The sequence below is a fragment of the Gymnoscopelus braueri genome (assembly GCF_963280865.1).
Source record: "Gymnoscopelus braueri genome assembly, chromosome: 8".
NCBI classification, from domain to species: Eukaryota; Metazoa; Chordata; class Actinopteri; order Myctophiformes; family Myctophidae; genus Gymnoscopelus; species Gymnoscopelus braueri.
The window spans coordinates 20,369,050-20,383,558 of record NC_137609.1 but is presented as its reverse complement, the minus strand read 5'-3'; the positions used below and the strand labels follow the sequence as shown (position 1 = coordinate 20,383,558).

The 14,509-nt window shown below is 44.0% G+C and overlaps 1 protein-coding gene across 1 annotated transcript in view; it reads right to left on the bottom strand.

Moving 5' to 3' along the window:
- Positions 1–438: 438 nt before the first annotated feature.
- The window catches only part of LOC308090301 (RNA-binding protein Nova-1-like), a 20,892-nt gene continuing 6,821 nt past the window's right edge, over positions 439–14,509 (bottom strand). The window contains exons 2-4 of the mRNA XM_080435422.1: positions 10,581–10,724; positions 2,042–2,208; positions 439–1,546 (exon numbers count right to left, since the gene is read on the bottom strand). Of these exons, the coding sequence (XP_080291548.1) occupies positions 527–1,546; positions 2,042–2,208; positions 10,581–10,724 (1,331 nt within the window). The 3' untranslated portion in view covers positions 439–526. The remainder of the gene's footprint in view (positions 1,547–2,041; positions 2,209–10,580; positions 10,725–14,509) is intronic.

Below are 14,509 nucleotides of genomic sequence, written 5' to 3'. Positions count from 1 at the left end.
CTCGTCAGAGAACTTTCCCCCCGTGAACAAAGCCTTTTGCATCGAATACAAAGAGCAAGGCTTGTGAAACAGCTCTGTTAGCTGACTGGAACTTCAACTGACACTCAACTCACCGGGAGCTGAGGTTTGCAACTGAAATTTAACAAAATAATAAAAGAAAGAAAGAAAATAAAAATGAAATAATAAACAGCTATGAGGTTTTGGAGGAGGGTGAAAACTTGAAACCTCACCCTTGAATCTGCAGCTTGGCAGTGGACCAGTTCAGCTTACTCTGATCACCGTCATCAAAAGGACTTGACACAAACTTTTAAAAAACATCAGGACGTCAGTCCTAAAAACACATTCACATATCACACACACTCATCTTGGTTGTCTCCCCCACCTCCTCCTTTGTGACTCTCTCACTTGATACTGAAATATTGAACAGATTTTTGGACGTTTCTTTTTTTTTTCGTCGGTGACCCTCTTGATTCCCATCCACCTCTGTCTTCATCCTTTCTTTCTTTCCTCCTCTTTTTTTTCCCTTTTAGCCCACCTTTTGTGGGTTGGTAGCACGCACGCCCTGCTCGTATGTGATCCGCTGGCTGATCAGATACTGCGCTGCTTGCGTAGCGGCCGGCGACCCTGTTATGGTAACTTTACGGTTCCGCGTACCAGGGATGAACTCTCCCTTTTTGGAGATCTGGATGCGGGCTCCCGTTAGCTCCTGATATTCTACCAGCGTTTTCCCTCCTTTTCCCAAGATGGCGCCAACCAGATTCTCGGGCACGGCAATCTCAACCACGTCCTTGGCCCCGTCACCCAGCTTTTCTGCTGCCAGCAGAGACGAGGCCATCAGTGGGGATGAGGCATTTAGGTAACCATTGGAAGCCCCTGTGGCTGCAGCCAAAGAACCTAGAGAGAATCCACCAAGACCTACGGCGGGGTGGTTACCAACGCTGGAAGCATCGCTAGCGTAGGATGCTAGGAGGTTAGCTGCGGCGGCAGCAGCTGGGTTAGCGCTGGCTGCTACAGCAGCAAGAACTCCAGAAGCGGCTGCAGGGTTGAGACCTAGGCCCAGGGTGTTAGTGTTGTAGCCGTAGCTGGCCAGTGTGTTGAGGGCTGAGGTGATGGCCAGCAGATCATTGCCAGAGAAACTGGCCATGGTGCCAGGGAAGCCGCCCATTCCCGTCAAGCCGGCCTGGCCCAGAAGGCTGGAGGCAGTGGCGGCTGCGGCGGCCGCATTGGGCATCACCTCAGCGGAGTTGGCGTATGGGGAGCCGGTGGGGTTGGAGTTAGCTACAGGGCCGGAGATGTTGGAATAGCTAATGTTGAGGCAGCTACTGCTCTGGGGGTCCTCCTGGATCTTCTGCACGATGATCTCCACAGCCTTGCGGTTCTGCTCAGGCTCGCCACTGATGGTGACCACACGCTCCTGCAGGTTGATGCCTTCCGGCTTCTGGGAGAGCTGCACCCAAGCCCCTGACTGCTCCATCACAGCTTTGACTGTGGCTCCACCCTTGCCAATGATCAGCCCAGCTGTGCTGTTTGGCACTATCAATTTAGCCTGCAGAGAAATAGAAGGATTCAAATGGAGAGGGGAAAAGACAGAGAGTATGAAGGGTAGGTAGATAGAGAGAGAGAGAGAGAGAGAGAGAAAGAAAGAAAGAGATAAAGATGTCTCTCACTCAGTCAATCTACTATACCAGCCCTTACCCTACTCAGCGGTTTGCTAATCCCAGGGGTTTAGACTGCAGCTGCCACCCAGCTCTGTCTAGCTATGAAAGACTGGAGGTAAAAATAACCCCATACCCTCACATTTTCCTGACCCTGCCAGGCCTTGGGTCATGGCCCACAGAACCAGATAGACTGGTAACCAGTAGACAACATGCGCTGAAAGGGTGGCTGTTTTCATGATGTAGTGACTACACCCTCTCCTAACCCTTATGTCAACACCGACTTAGGTCAAACATTAACATACAGCGCACAATTTACCTTTTTTAATTTAATGTACTTGTAGCAATACTGTCAGTTTCTTGCATCCACAGTGACAATGTCTTACCTGTTTGACGCGGTCAGGGTTAACAGTGGTCTGGGGTTGTAGTATGCTGACTGGCTCTGTTTTCTGGGCACTCTGAGGCATCTCACGGACCTTCTCGGCAATGAAGTTGTGGACGCCATTGAGTGCCTCAACTGTCCCCTGTATCAGGCAAACACGTTCTGTCGTTCCTATGTCCAGAGAGGGAGAACACATAACATCGCCTTTGATCAGTTACAGTAACACATTCACCGCATTTTACTGCTGTATTCACACAATCCTATGTTGGACACCTTAACACTTTTACTGTGCAGGGAACAGACCAGTTAAACGTTGAGCCTTTTTACCAGGGTCAGATAAAACATGATCATATTAATATTAATGTTTTGGGGGCGCACCAAAAATGTCTCGACATTTTTATAAAGAGGCCCAACTGCTGAGCTATCCCCTTGCTTCGTCCATTTACACAATCAATGGGGAAACAGCTGAAAGAAAAAGACAAGCTTGGGTTAGCAAGCCACCGGGGGATAAAGCATTCTTCTTCAATGACGTAACTCTTTCAGTGCTTTGCAACACTGAGCCTGTCCTTGCCTTGACTACACACATTTGTTCCTCTTCTTTCTGCAGCCACATTGACAGCCCTCCTAACATTCCGTTGCCATGGTTAAGGGGCCATGCCATGGAAACAGGTGATCGTTGCTGTCGGGCAGAAACCTTGTACGTCCAAAATTGTTACTTATCAGGAAATGAAGAAGAAAAAAAACCCTGTGTTCCTATGGATCCTATGTAGTTATTATTTAGTTATTACAAGCTCCATTAATACCTTTTTTTGGTTCAATATTTATAAAACACACTTAACCACTTTCACTTTCACTTTAAAACAAAAAAAATAAATAGCAGACCAACCAAAATAGCCAAAGCGTTGTCTATTTTGGCTATTTTTTGCTACTTTTGTGCGACACTGTAGAATGACAAAGTAGGGCATTAATTTACGAGGGGGGGGGGCATAAAAAGATTGGATTTACAAGGTTTCTGTCTGACAGCGACGTGATCAAACACCTTTTTTATTGCATGCATGCATGCATGCATGCATGCTTCTTTTTTTTTTACTATCCCTCTTTCTTACCACCTTCTCCCGCCATTTTATCTATTTCATTAAAATATTAAATATACTTGGTGTGCAGTCTAACTACCACATCACTTCCATTTCTTTTTTTGGTATTTGCAATTAGTAAAGTTTTAGTTAACTTTTAAGTTAACTAAAATATATATGAATCTCATTGAACCTAATAAACCTGTGAGAGAACAGTGTCACGCTGGCAATGTTTCCCATTAGCAAAGTAAAGCAAGCTCTCATATAGGGAACCACCAGCTGATTCTGGCTTGCCAGATGGTTTCCAGCAACCCTGCATTACTTCACCTTGAGAATTTATCACCATAATGAGGCTACATACATCTCCACTTACAGGATTAGGTAACATACACATACACATACACATACACATACACATACACATACACATACACATACACATACACATACACATACACATACACATACACATATATCTAATATATATATCTCATAACACATCCGAGTTCCTAAATGGACTTACACCAAAGAGATCACGTTGAACAAAGAGTGGCCCTGTAAAATGGGTCAGCTGTATAAACAAGGCTTTTGTGTTACAAAAGAAAAATATAACAATTTGAAACTTCCTTTGCAGCTACTGTATGTACAAAGTAGTAGTAGATGTGTTCCCAAAAGGTTTTGCAGTTGCTACTGTACTACTGTACGTCTCTCAGCTACGCACAATTGTAGAGTTCATTATGCTTAACTATTCAAGTGACAGTTCTGGATTGGCTGGGATGAATAGTGAGCGTGATAAGAATTTCACAGTCAAATAAAGTTATTTCAAATATAGGCCTATCTGATTAAAATATCAGATAAAACATTGATACAATGTGGCTGCAAAGACATCGGTCCAGCTCTGCTATATTGCACACCTTAAGTCTAATACTTTGTCCCATGACAGTGTCAATTTTGCCCAAATAACTGATTTTCCAGCTAAGAATCTCATGAAAATGTGTTATTTTTAACAAGCAACCCTGTCATGCAACAAATATATAAATTTAACTTAAGTTATTTTGTTCATTTTGGTATAATGGGTGGTGCCAAATATTTTGGTGGGTAATTTTTTTTTCTGACATAGTTAGTTATTCAGGAGGGGTTGTACAGCAATATTAGGGCAAAGAAAGAAATGCAATCATGTGACTTGACCTACATATTGAGTAAAAATTTTGAAATATTTATCAATGTATTTTCCGAGAGAGGCCTACTACTTTTACAGAAGGACATGGGGTGATACTCTATATCTGTAGTGCCTGCCAGCCATTCAACTGAACGACCTAGTTAATTAGCGGAATGACTCAGTTGACCTAATAACGAGGTTTCTATTCAATGCCTATTGTGTGCAGCAAGTCAACTTTCTTCATTATACATCAGCCAAAGCACCTGTATAAGCTTTACTGCAGCCTACAGACTCCCTGGAAAATTCTATTATTTATAAGATTTATCAGAGAAGATAAATTGGCTGTTCTGTTCTTACTTCAGGAGCCCCACTGTGGCCACGCTGAGGGAAATTCTTCTTTGAGAACAAGATATTAATTCCTGCTCTTGAACTGCCATCACATGTGTATGATCTACATAGCATGCATAGCAAATGTAAGACATGCACTCAAGTTGCAGCCACTACTCTGTGTGCACAACTTGTCAATCAAAAACATGAACTCCATTTAACAAAGTGGCACACATTTTAGGAAAGCTTATCTGTTAACATACAAAAAAGGAATTGGACATTTCCATTCATTAATTTCACCTCACATATCTACTACATAAGGTTCAAGTTACAGGTATGATGTCAGACCAGAGAGAGGAGGGAGAGAGAATGTGGGAGAAGGAGAATGGCCAGAGAGGTGTGTGACATCAGACAGAGAGAGAGGGGGAGAGAGGAAGAGAGGGAGAGAGGGAAAGTGAGGGAGAGGAAGAGAGAGGGAGAGAAAGAGAGGCAGAGTGAGAGTGAGAGGGGGAGGGGGAGGGAGAGAGCCTATTTCACCCATACAATAACCTGGCCAATGCTGGGTACCAGGACATGAAGATGCTGATCAACGTGTGCACAATGACCCCCAGCATCCCCAGGCAAGTTGATAACATGGTGCGAATCCCAGGTTAATTATAAAACCAGGCTCTGGAGCCTCATAATCTTTCTAGAACAAGAAAGAAACCAGAACCTTTCTAAAATCTGACATCTTTATGGGTATTGTCCACAAAAAAAAAAGTGCCGCCAGTACTTTGCTTGGCACTTGGCTGCCCAAATACCCAAAGTGTGTTAAGTCACAAGTGCAGATTGAAAACCTGTGATTTACATTTTCCCTAAGTGAGAAATTAACCTTACTATTGCCTAATATCAAGGCTGTGCCACTCCTACGAGTCCTACCTGTCCAGCAGATGTCACTCACCTCATGATATGCCCCCTCATGATGTCATTACACCTGTAGATTATCCATTGAGTTCACCTGTGTCTTGTTAGCCTGTGTGTGTCAGCCTTGTCTACTGTTATTCAATGGGCCCTGTCTTCCTGGTGAATCGTGTCTGTACCCGTGCCTATATGTCCTGTTCCTGTATTCAGCCTGCATACTTTTACCACACAATTCCTGCCCACTGTTTCCTCATGGGTCCTGCTTAAAACATGACAGAATGCTCGCAACACATGTGTTTTTTGTTACGTTCTTCATTTTTGTTCATCACAACACCACCAGTTTGGAGCAACCTCTGCCACTGCAAACTGTGCAGTTTCCCACCAAGGAGCTGTCCTCGATCGGCTTCTCTGGGAAGTGCCGGAAGGAACCTGTGGCCTTACGGCCAGCTCCAATACCCTTGCAGAGCACGTCAGCCTGGCCTGCAATCCACCAGTGTCAGTGCCCTGCCCTCCCAGGATCCTCAAGTACCTCATCCTGAGCATTACGGTGGAGATCCTGATCATCCTGAGTCCACTGACTCTTTTATCACCCAGGGTTGGGTGGTTTTCAAAGATCGGGCCCCTGCCTTCTCTAATGGAACATTACTGCCTGGCTTACATGAGGTCCATGACTGTGTCTAGCTGTTGATCAGTTACTCTGTCAGTGTGCCTTTCCATTTGTCTGAGTGTGTGTCTTGTCTGTCTGTCTGTTAGTTAGTTAGTCTCTGTCTGCCTGTCCATTAAATGTGTCACCTGACTGCCTGTCTAGTTACCTGCTGTGCCTCTCCAGTCTTGTTATGTCTTGTTCTGTCATGCCTGTCCTGTCCTGTCCAGTATTCCAGGCCTGTCCTGAGCTCATGTCTGGTCAAGCCCAATCCAGTGTTCAGTCTCCCACTCCTAACCACCCCTGTGTTGTTCAGTCCAGGGCCCTGACACCCAACCCTGGTAGAGCTTTTAGGATGTCAGCAGATGTCCCTTGGGGAGAGGTTTCTGTCACGGCTGTGCCACTCCTACCTGTCCAGCAGATGTCACACTCCCCTCATTATCTGCCCCCTCATCTATGTCATGTCACCTGTGTTGGTTGTCCATTGCGTTGATCTGTCTTGTTAGCCCGTGTGTATATAAGCCTGGCCCTTTTGTTAGTCTGTGTCTGATCATTAAAAACTTTTAATCCCTATCCGAGTTCATCAGATTTGGATTTTTGGTAGTTCAAAACCAAAAAACAGCATTGGCATCACTTTGACACTGATTTGGGGTTAGGGTTAGAAGTATATTTATATTTATACTTACTGTATATTTCAATAAGTAAGTTTGATTAATCAAATAATATATTTCAACACCTAAAATCCTGCTGGGTCCTGCTTAAAACCATGACAGCCAAATATAGTCTATTCCTAGTTATCTAAATTGCACACTGGTTGAAGTACATCTGTGTGACAGGTGACAGATAGTGTGTCGACCCATGCGTGTGCTGTGAAATGAAGAGAAAGGGGAAGAAACAGGACCTGTGGTTTTTAATCTCTCCATCTACAGTGTTTTCAGGACAGAATGAATAATGAACTTCATTCTATAGTCTAGAGGCGAGTCAGGAGCTTTAGACTACAATTCTTTCAAGTGATATTCATCTGTTGGTATAAGCAATTTCCACTTTAAAGCGCATTAACTTCTGGAGGGGTCTAGCAGTCTAAAACTCTGTGGAACAGAAATCAGCTGTAATTTAATTTGTAAAGCCACGGCCATTTTACCTATTGCAACAAGGAAAGGTAAATTCATGGAGCCATTTTGTGTCTCAGATTGTACCTTTCAAAGCTGTTAATATTGAGAGCTAGGTTGATGTCCAGCAGTAGCAGCAGACCCTCAGGCCAGGTAATGGCACCAAGCCCCCAAAAACGCAGAGAATGATTGAAGCCTCAGAAGCCTGGTGGCCAAATCTGGTATTGCAGGACTTCCTCATTTGGGACGTTACTGCGCATGCTTCTATCGTCTGAAACGCTCTATCTCTAATATTGGAGCCTGCTCTATTATTTGGCTCCAACGTTGGAGCCAATCCAGGAAGTACAGGTACTTCCGGGTGCTTCATGCACTTGTGAGCAACTTTCATTGAAATGAAAAGGGGGGGCAGGGCCGTCCATCTCTAGATATATATTATAACTCTGAATGGTACACCTTAGAAATGTGCATCCTAAAGTGAACTCTAAGTGAAACAGAGTTAAGAGCTAACCACTGTCTTGTATTTCTTGAGAATAATAAAATAAAAAATAAAAAATAAATGCACTGCAATAAGGTCACTTGACAGACTGTAGTGTAGATTATTTGATAAATAAACAAATGATACAGCACAACCAGTTGGCCATGTGTTCAATGATGTCACACATCACGATACACATTTGAATAACCTGAGAACCTAAAACCTTGGACCAATCTTTCTATGACATCACAACTTGTTCATTTGTCAGGGCTGTACATGAGTAACACAATACACCGGCTGGGCTAACAGCCAACAGCACAAAGCAAAGGGTTTGGAGTTCTGTTTCTAAGACTGAGCTTAAATCATGAACTCACAGCTTTCTTTGCAGCTGCTGAACAGTGTGTGTGTGTGTGTGTGTGTGTGTGTGTGTGTGTGTGTGTGTGCGCGTGTGTGTGCGCGTGTGTGCGTGTGTGTGAGAATGATAGAGTGAGAGCTAGTGCACATTCATACGTCTGTCACATGCGTTTGTGGATTTGCGTATGCAGTGTGAATGTACAGTATGAATATGTGAATGCAAAGCATTCCAAATCTGTGGGGACTGGGTTCGTTATGAAGGTACGATTCACTGAAAAACAAACAAACAGAGATGTTGTAAGCGATGTGTACGCACACGAGACTGGCTCTAACTCTCCATGCTATCAGGAAGAAAAATCTAGCAGAAACTATGAGCACTGAAGAGGAAACTTGGCTTATGTTAGAGCAGCTTGAGTACAGCTGGGGAAGGGGTCACGTCCATAGAGAGAGATTGAAACAGGGCTATTTCTGGGCCTGCCCCCCCGTCCCCTCCCTCACACACAATCATGCATCATCCACACCCTTCACTATCTCCAGCCATCCATCTCAGTCTGCCACGGCACAGACCAGTCGTACAGCTTCCCATCAAGACCTTCAGATTCATGGTATCGCGCTTTTACTCTTGACGGATGGCAAACTTAGTGGTGGGTGGGCTTCTCCCGAATGAGCCGTCAGAACTGAACCGAAGCGGTGTGGAGGAAAATGGCCGCGCGGCGCGCCTGTTGTTGTCACCTGATTGTTGTTATAGGAGCCTGCACAGCCTGCTTGCTGGATAAGTTGATCAGTGCACAAACTACATGTACAGTACAAATCCAGATTGTTTGTTTGTTTCCCTCTGACAGTGTAATAATGGACTGTGAGTATTTTGTATAATATAATATATATCAAAAATCACAAACCACTTAACACTGAAGGAAGGTAACGGATACATACTGTCAATACACATTGGGATGTTACACTTTTCTCATCCAAATCTAAAGTCATCAACAGGCATCGCTATCACTATCCCTCCCCTTCTCTTTAACCGGGTGCCTTATAGACCATTGTGCAGTGTATCGTAACAGTCGTTTCAGTTTACTTTTGGTGGGCCAGTATACCGCCCAATCAAATCCTTGCCAGCACCCTCTCTCTCTCTCTCTCTGAAACCCTTCTCACTCATCACCATAATGAGTAGGGGGTTGGGCAGAGCAGGTGGTTGCCTATGAACACATCCACAAAGTAAGGATACATCTAACTCCTTCCATGTGTACCTATGCCAGCAAAGTTGCAATAAATTCACTCTCTCAGACACCATTGGGCAACAGTGCAGGGAATTTTAAAGCGTCCTCAATGCGCATCTGGGCTTTCATCCTTGCAAACAGAAACATGTTGGAGGGGGTACAGGAGAAGATATCGGGAATACCCATAAACACACTTTATTTCTTCCACTGTTTGCCAGCGGTTCAGTCACACTGCAATATATCATGAGCAACTCCCACAAAAAAAGGTCAGATTGAGCAATGCTGTTTCCTCAGTTTCCTCCTGCTGGTAATGCTTCTTTTTGTCATTAAAAAAACAACCTTAGAGATAATGGCAGATTTCTTTCCACTATAGTCTGAGCCCATCTCAAGACAGAGTTCTCAACAATGAGTCTCACCTATCTTCGATGTTTAGACACATATTTGAAACGGGCAATCGGCAAACTAACTGGTGCTAATCACATTGCTTATTCAAGACAATGCTACTGCACACATTTCTTATGTGGAGAAATGTAAATATAAACCTGCGTGGTGTTGGCCCAAATAGATCATTTGGTTCCAGCAGTTATCAAAGAAGACATCTGGACCTAATCAACAGCGAGACGCTCAGCAACTGTTATTTTTCAGCAGGTTGAAGCCTCCACTGAGCCATGAAGGACAAACACCCAGACTTGTCTAAGACTCAGGCATTCCTCTTTTCAGGGGACGGTGCTTCTGCATCAACCCAAGAGAGCTGTGACCTCCATCAGATGGGGTTCACTGAAATGCAGGAGCATCGTTTCCAGGCTGCCGTTTTCTCTCTCTCCCCTTCTTCTTTTAATGCGGCCTTCCTTGCATGCTCTGTGCATCAAAGAATTAGTTCTCCCTCTAAGAATAACATGGTTTCAGTATAAATTGCATACCGTTTTTTGTAATGCACCAAAAGGAACAAATGAACAGTGTACCAAAATGAACACCTATATTTAAAGTTGGCGCCCTGCCACAAGGACAGCCAAATTGAAAGTGGAATTGCCTGCAGATTTGAATGCTGCATCAGACAGCTGCAACAGCTACAGTACATGCATGTTTAGTCCCTCCAAGGGCACTATGGTAATCTACTTTAAACAGTTAGTATTTAGTCTGTGATTGAAATCTAACTGTAATTTCCCCAAGTTAGGAAAGTTGATGCCTCCTTATGCCAAGGTACTGGCCTTTGAACTAAACGATGACTTAATTTATAAGTACATATTTCAAGCAATTGGTAATTGCCAATTATTAGTTCTTACCTGGGTAGAAGTCTTTGGATTTGGACAGCTTGATGGTGGCGCCCGTCTCTTTCTGTAGTTGTACGATGGTCTGGCCGCCCTTGCCAATTATAGAGCCGGCTGCATAGCTGGGGATCAGCACCTTCAGGAAGTACTCGCCCTCCTCTGGGGAAACACACACATATATAACAGGAGAGGGTCATATCTCATAAAGTGGCTCTACACATCATAAATAAAATCTGTATGGGTACCTACCTATCCCTGCTAACCTGAACAAGCAGAAATTCTCAATGGAAGCATATACAGTATGTCTTCCACATACAGAAGACAGACAGTTACACTGCTTGTTTCTGTATCCTTAGGGTAAGTAAGGGCCTGAAGATTTCATATACATGAACATTTGTGTTTTTTCAAATGTGATTCTTTGCAGTCTTCAGTGCCACATTTTATCACAGATTGGTGACATGTTCTGTATTCTGTCCCAGATTTTTAGTGGAGTAAATGATGACCTCCTTTCCAGCTTGCAGAGGTCTAATTTTAACTGTTTTCAAGGAGGTTTAGCAACCTCTGACAAAATACCAGGCGTTTGAAACAACCTAAGTCCAATAAAATTAGTATTTAAAAATGTGCCTGAAAGCTTTCTATTAAACTACACACTGACTGCCAAGTTCAAACATATGACACAATCTATCCACTCCAACATAACGTCCACAAATGACACTGCATGACAGATAGCAGTGTTATCCTGAGTAATGAATGGAAGTGAGCACAGCATATGGGATACAATCCCACAGATTTGTTAAAAGAGTATGCTGCCAAGACAGTCTAAATCTCCTCCATTTTGAAAGGGCTTAACAGCGGCTTGTACTAATCAAGTGACTGACAGCATGTCAAAGAAATTGCGACCGAACCGGTTCTTCCTTTCATTTGGGAAAGTTCCCATCCTGCATTGCTAATCAAGACGCAATCAGCGCCAAGGTGAGCATGACACCATCCAAGAAAACCCAATCAAACTGAGAGTGCCATTCCCGATTCCAGAGGCAAGCCATCAGCCACACGTTGTGTCTGGTCATGGTCATAGTACTGATTATGTCAAACAATTACATCACCTGAATGAGCGACCAGAATTAATAGATCAAACCCATTTCTAAATATGTACGCAGTATGACTCTTATTGAACGGCAAATATATTCATGGTATAAAGTAAATGAATGTGTATTGCTTGTATTGCACTTTAAAATGGCTATAGTACCGTAGATGTCAAATATTTTCTTCTGCATGCGTGCTCAGATGCAATGACGTCATATTTGGATCTCTTCAGCCTCCTGAAGGGTGATGTCATTCCGCTGAGCAAAATGTAAAAGGAATTGTCCGTCCTTGTGCGAGGAGCTTTCTCAAATGACGAATGAGACCAATTCTCGTGTTGGATAGTGGATGCCAGAGCCACAGGGTCTGTGAATGTGCTGCCGCAACCTCTGTTTCGTGTAGGGTAATGAATGTGGGGCTTGTCCAGAGTCGTGGGGAGGGAAGATGGATGGAAGGAGGTAGATGGCCCTGTGTGAGGACTAACCTGTTGCCTGAGTGATGTACTCATTAGATGCAGATCATAATGAACATGGCACAGTGACATGAGGGGATTTCATAGCTTACATGTTGAACTCATGCTCAGCTCTGCATTTCATTAATATGCCACTTGTGTTGTATTTGTACCTGGCCTGTTTTGGCGAACAAAAAACATTGTCAGTGGTCCTCCTGATATTGCATGATGACATGTCTGTTCATGGAATTTCAGTTTTGATTGATGTTCATTTACCATTGCCATGGAGACCTTACTGAATGCTTAAACTATCTCACACTACACTATGACACATGCTATATATATATATATATATATATATAAATATATATATATATATATATAGCATGTGTATATACGTACACACACACACACACACGCACACGCACACGCACGCGTACACACACACACACACACACACACACACACACACACACACACACACACACACACACACACACACACACACACACACACACACACACACACACACACACACACACACACACATACACACACACACACCCACACACACACACCCCCACACACACACACACACACACACACACACACACACACACACACACACACACACACACACACACACACACACACACACAATGTACACACACTATATATATATATATATATATATATATATATATATATATATATATATATATATATATATATGTGTGTGTGTGTGTGTGTGTGTGTGTGTGTGTGTGTGTGTGTGTGTACAGCTCAATATGGCAGTATTTCCAAGAACAATCTAGAAATTAGAATGGGAGCTAAACCATTCCAATCAATTCCACCTATTATGTTCATATGAGGCCTTTTTCTTCTTTCTTTGGGGATTTCTGTTCTGCAATCATCTCTTTATTTAACTAGCAATGAAAGGCAATAAAATGACCTTGATGAAAAAATAAAGTACATGACTGTTTGACAGAATCATCATAGAGCCTTTGAGTCCTTATTGCTGTCAGAAGGCATGGGAAACCAAGGCTCCTTAAAGAAATGCATTTATGAACAATGGTGATCAAAGAGTGCAAACTGCAAACACAATCTTTAAGACCTGTTGTTGACAGGCAAACCCAAATCCACTGCGTAACTTTCTGCCTTTCTCTATTCCAACCAGAACCAGAGCCAGCATGAGAGCAAGACACTGAGAGTCCCTCCATCGCCCTCGCAGCAGTGTGTGCTGTCATTAGTCAATAATTAATTCTGTCCTAGTGTCTGAAATCACAGTAACAGGTTTTAATGGCGTCATGTGGTAGAGTAAACATGGCAATCTGTTGCTGCAATCCGCCAGGGAATGGAAGCAGTGGGGAAGCTGAGTGGGGTGTTAGTTCAAACCCCTGTTTGCAATACTAGAGGGATGACTTGGAGGAGAGACTATGGACACGGAGCCAAGCGTGTTTAGTTAAGTCACTCAAGGGGGGTGGGTCAGAAGGAAATGCCTTGTGACCGTCCTCCCTCCTCCTCCTCCCCACTACCCCTCCAAGTACCCTCTCTGCATTTCAATAGACCAACCTGCTGCTGACAGGCGGCAAGGACGATGGAACAAAAATGAGCAGTAATGAACCGATGAGAATTAGGCGCACCAAATTGTCAAAGAGTTTAGCACAATACGTATAAATTCAACAAGTCAAGTCAGACAAAAAGAGTTCGCCTCTTACCCATTCTGAGATCTCCTGGTTCAAGTCCTCTGTCAGATCGCCATCAATGCCGGGGTACAATCTCTAAAGGGTATCTTAACGTTAGGCTAGGCATAGGTGCAATGGTGGTGTTGAGGAATGCGGCCGGTCGACCTTTTTCACCGAGGTCTAATTCATCAGTGGGTGCAAAAAAAGCGATTTCACCGCAGCATCCAAGCCATGCCTGCAGCTGGCCCGAGCCTCAATTGTCTGAGAAAATGCTAATGCAGGCTCTGAGTGTTTTCAGTGAAAGACGGCACGCATTGTTCGAGCCTGCATCGGTTTGAAGGGGGGGGGTCTTCCCTGCCGCATCACCCTTTTCATTGCTCTCATCCATATTCATCGAGTGGCCTGTCCGTCTGCAGCAGCATGCAGGACTGACACCACGTCGGGCCAATCAGCAACCTCCTCTCCTCCGGCGCGTCACGTCCCCACCCCCCAATGCCGGTCCCAAAAATTTTTAATTTTCTTCCCCTACTCCGCCTCTTTTGACGCAGCACTATAAAGTATGGCGGTCCATTCACTCAAATCTTTTCGGGTAAAAGTGACAAAGGTGAAGTGGCTAAAGACGCGGGTTTGACCGGTGAATGGGAAAGCATGTCGGGTGACCTTCAGCGGCGGCTGAAGAGGTGTGTGGTTAATATGACCAGATGAGGAAGGAGGTGGAGGAGGAGTGA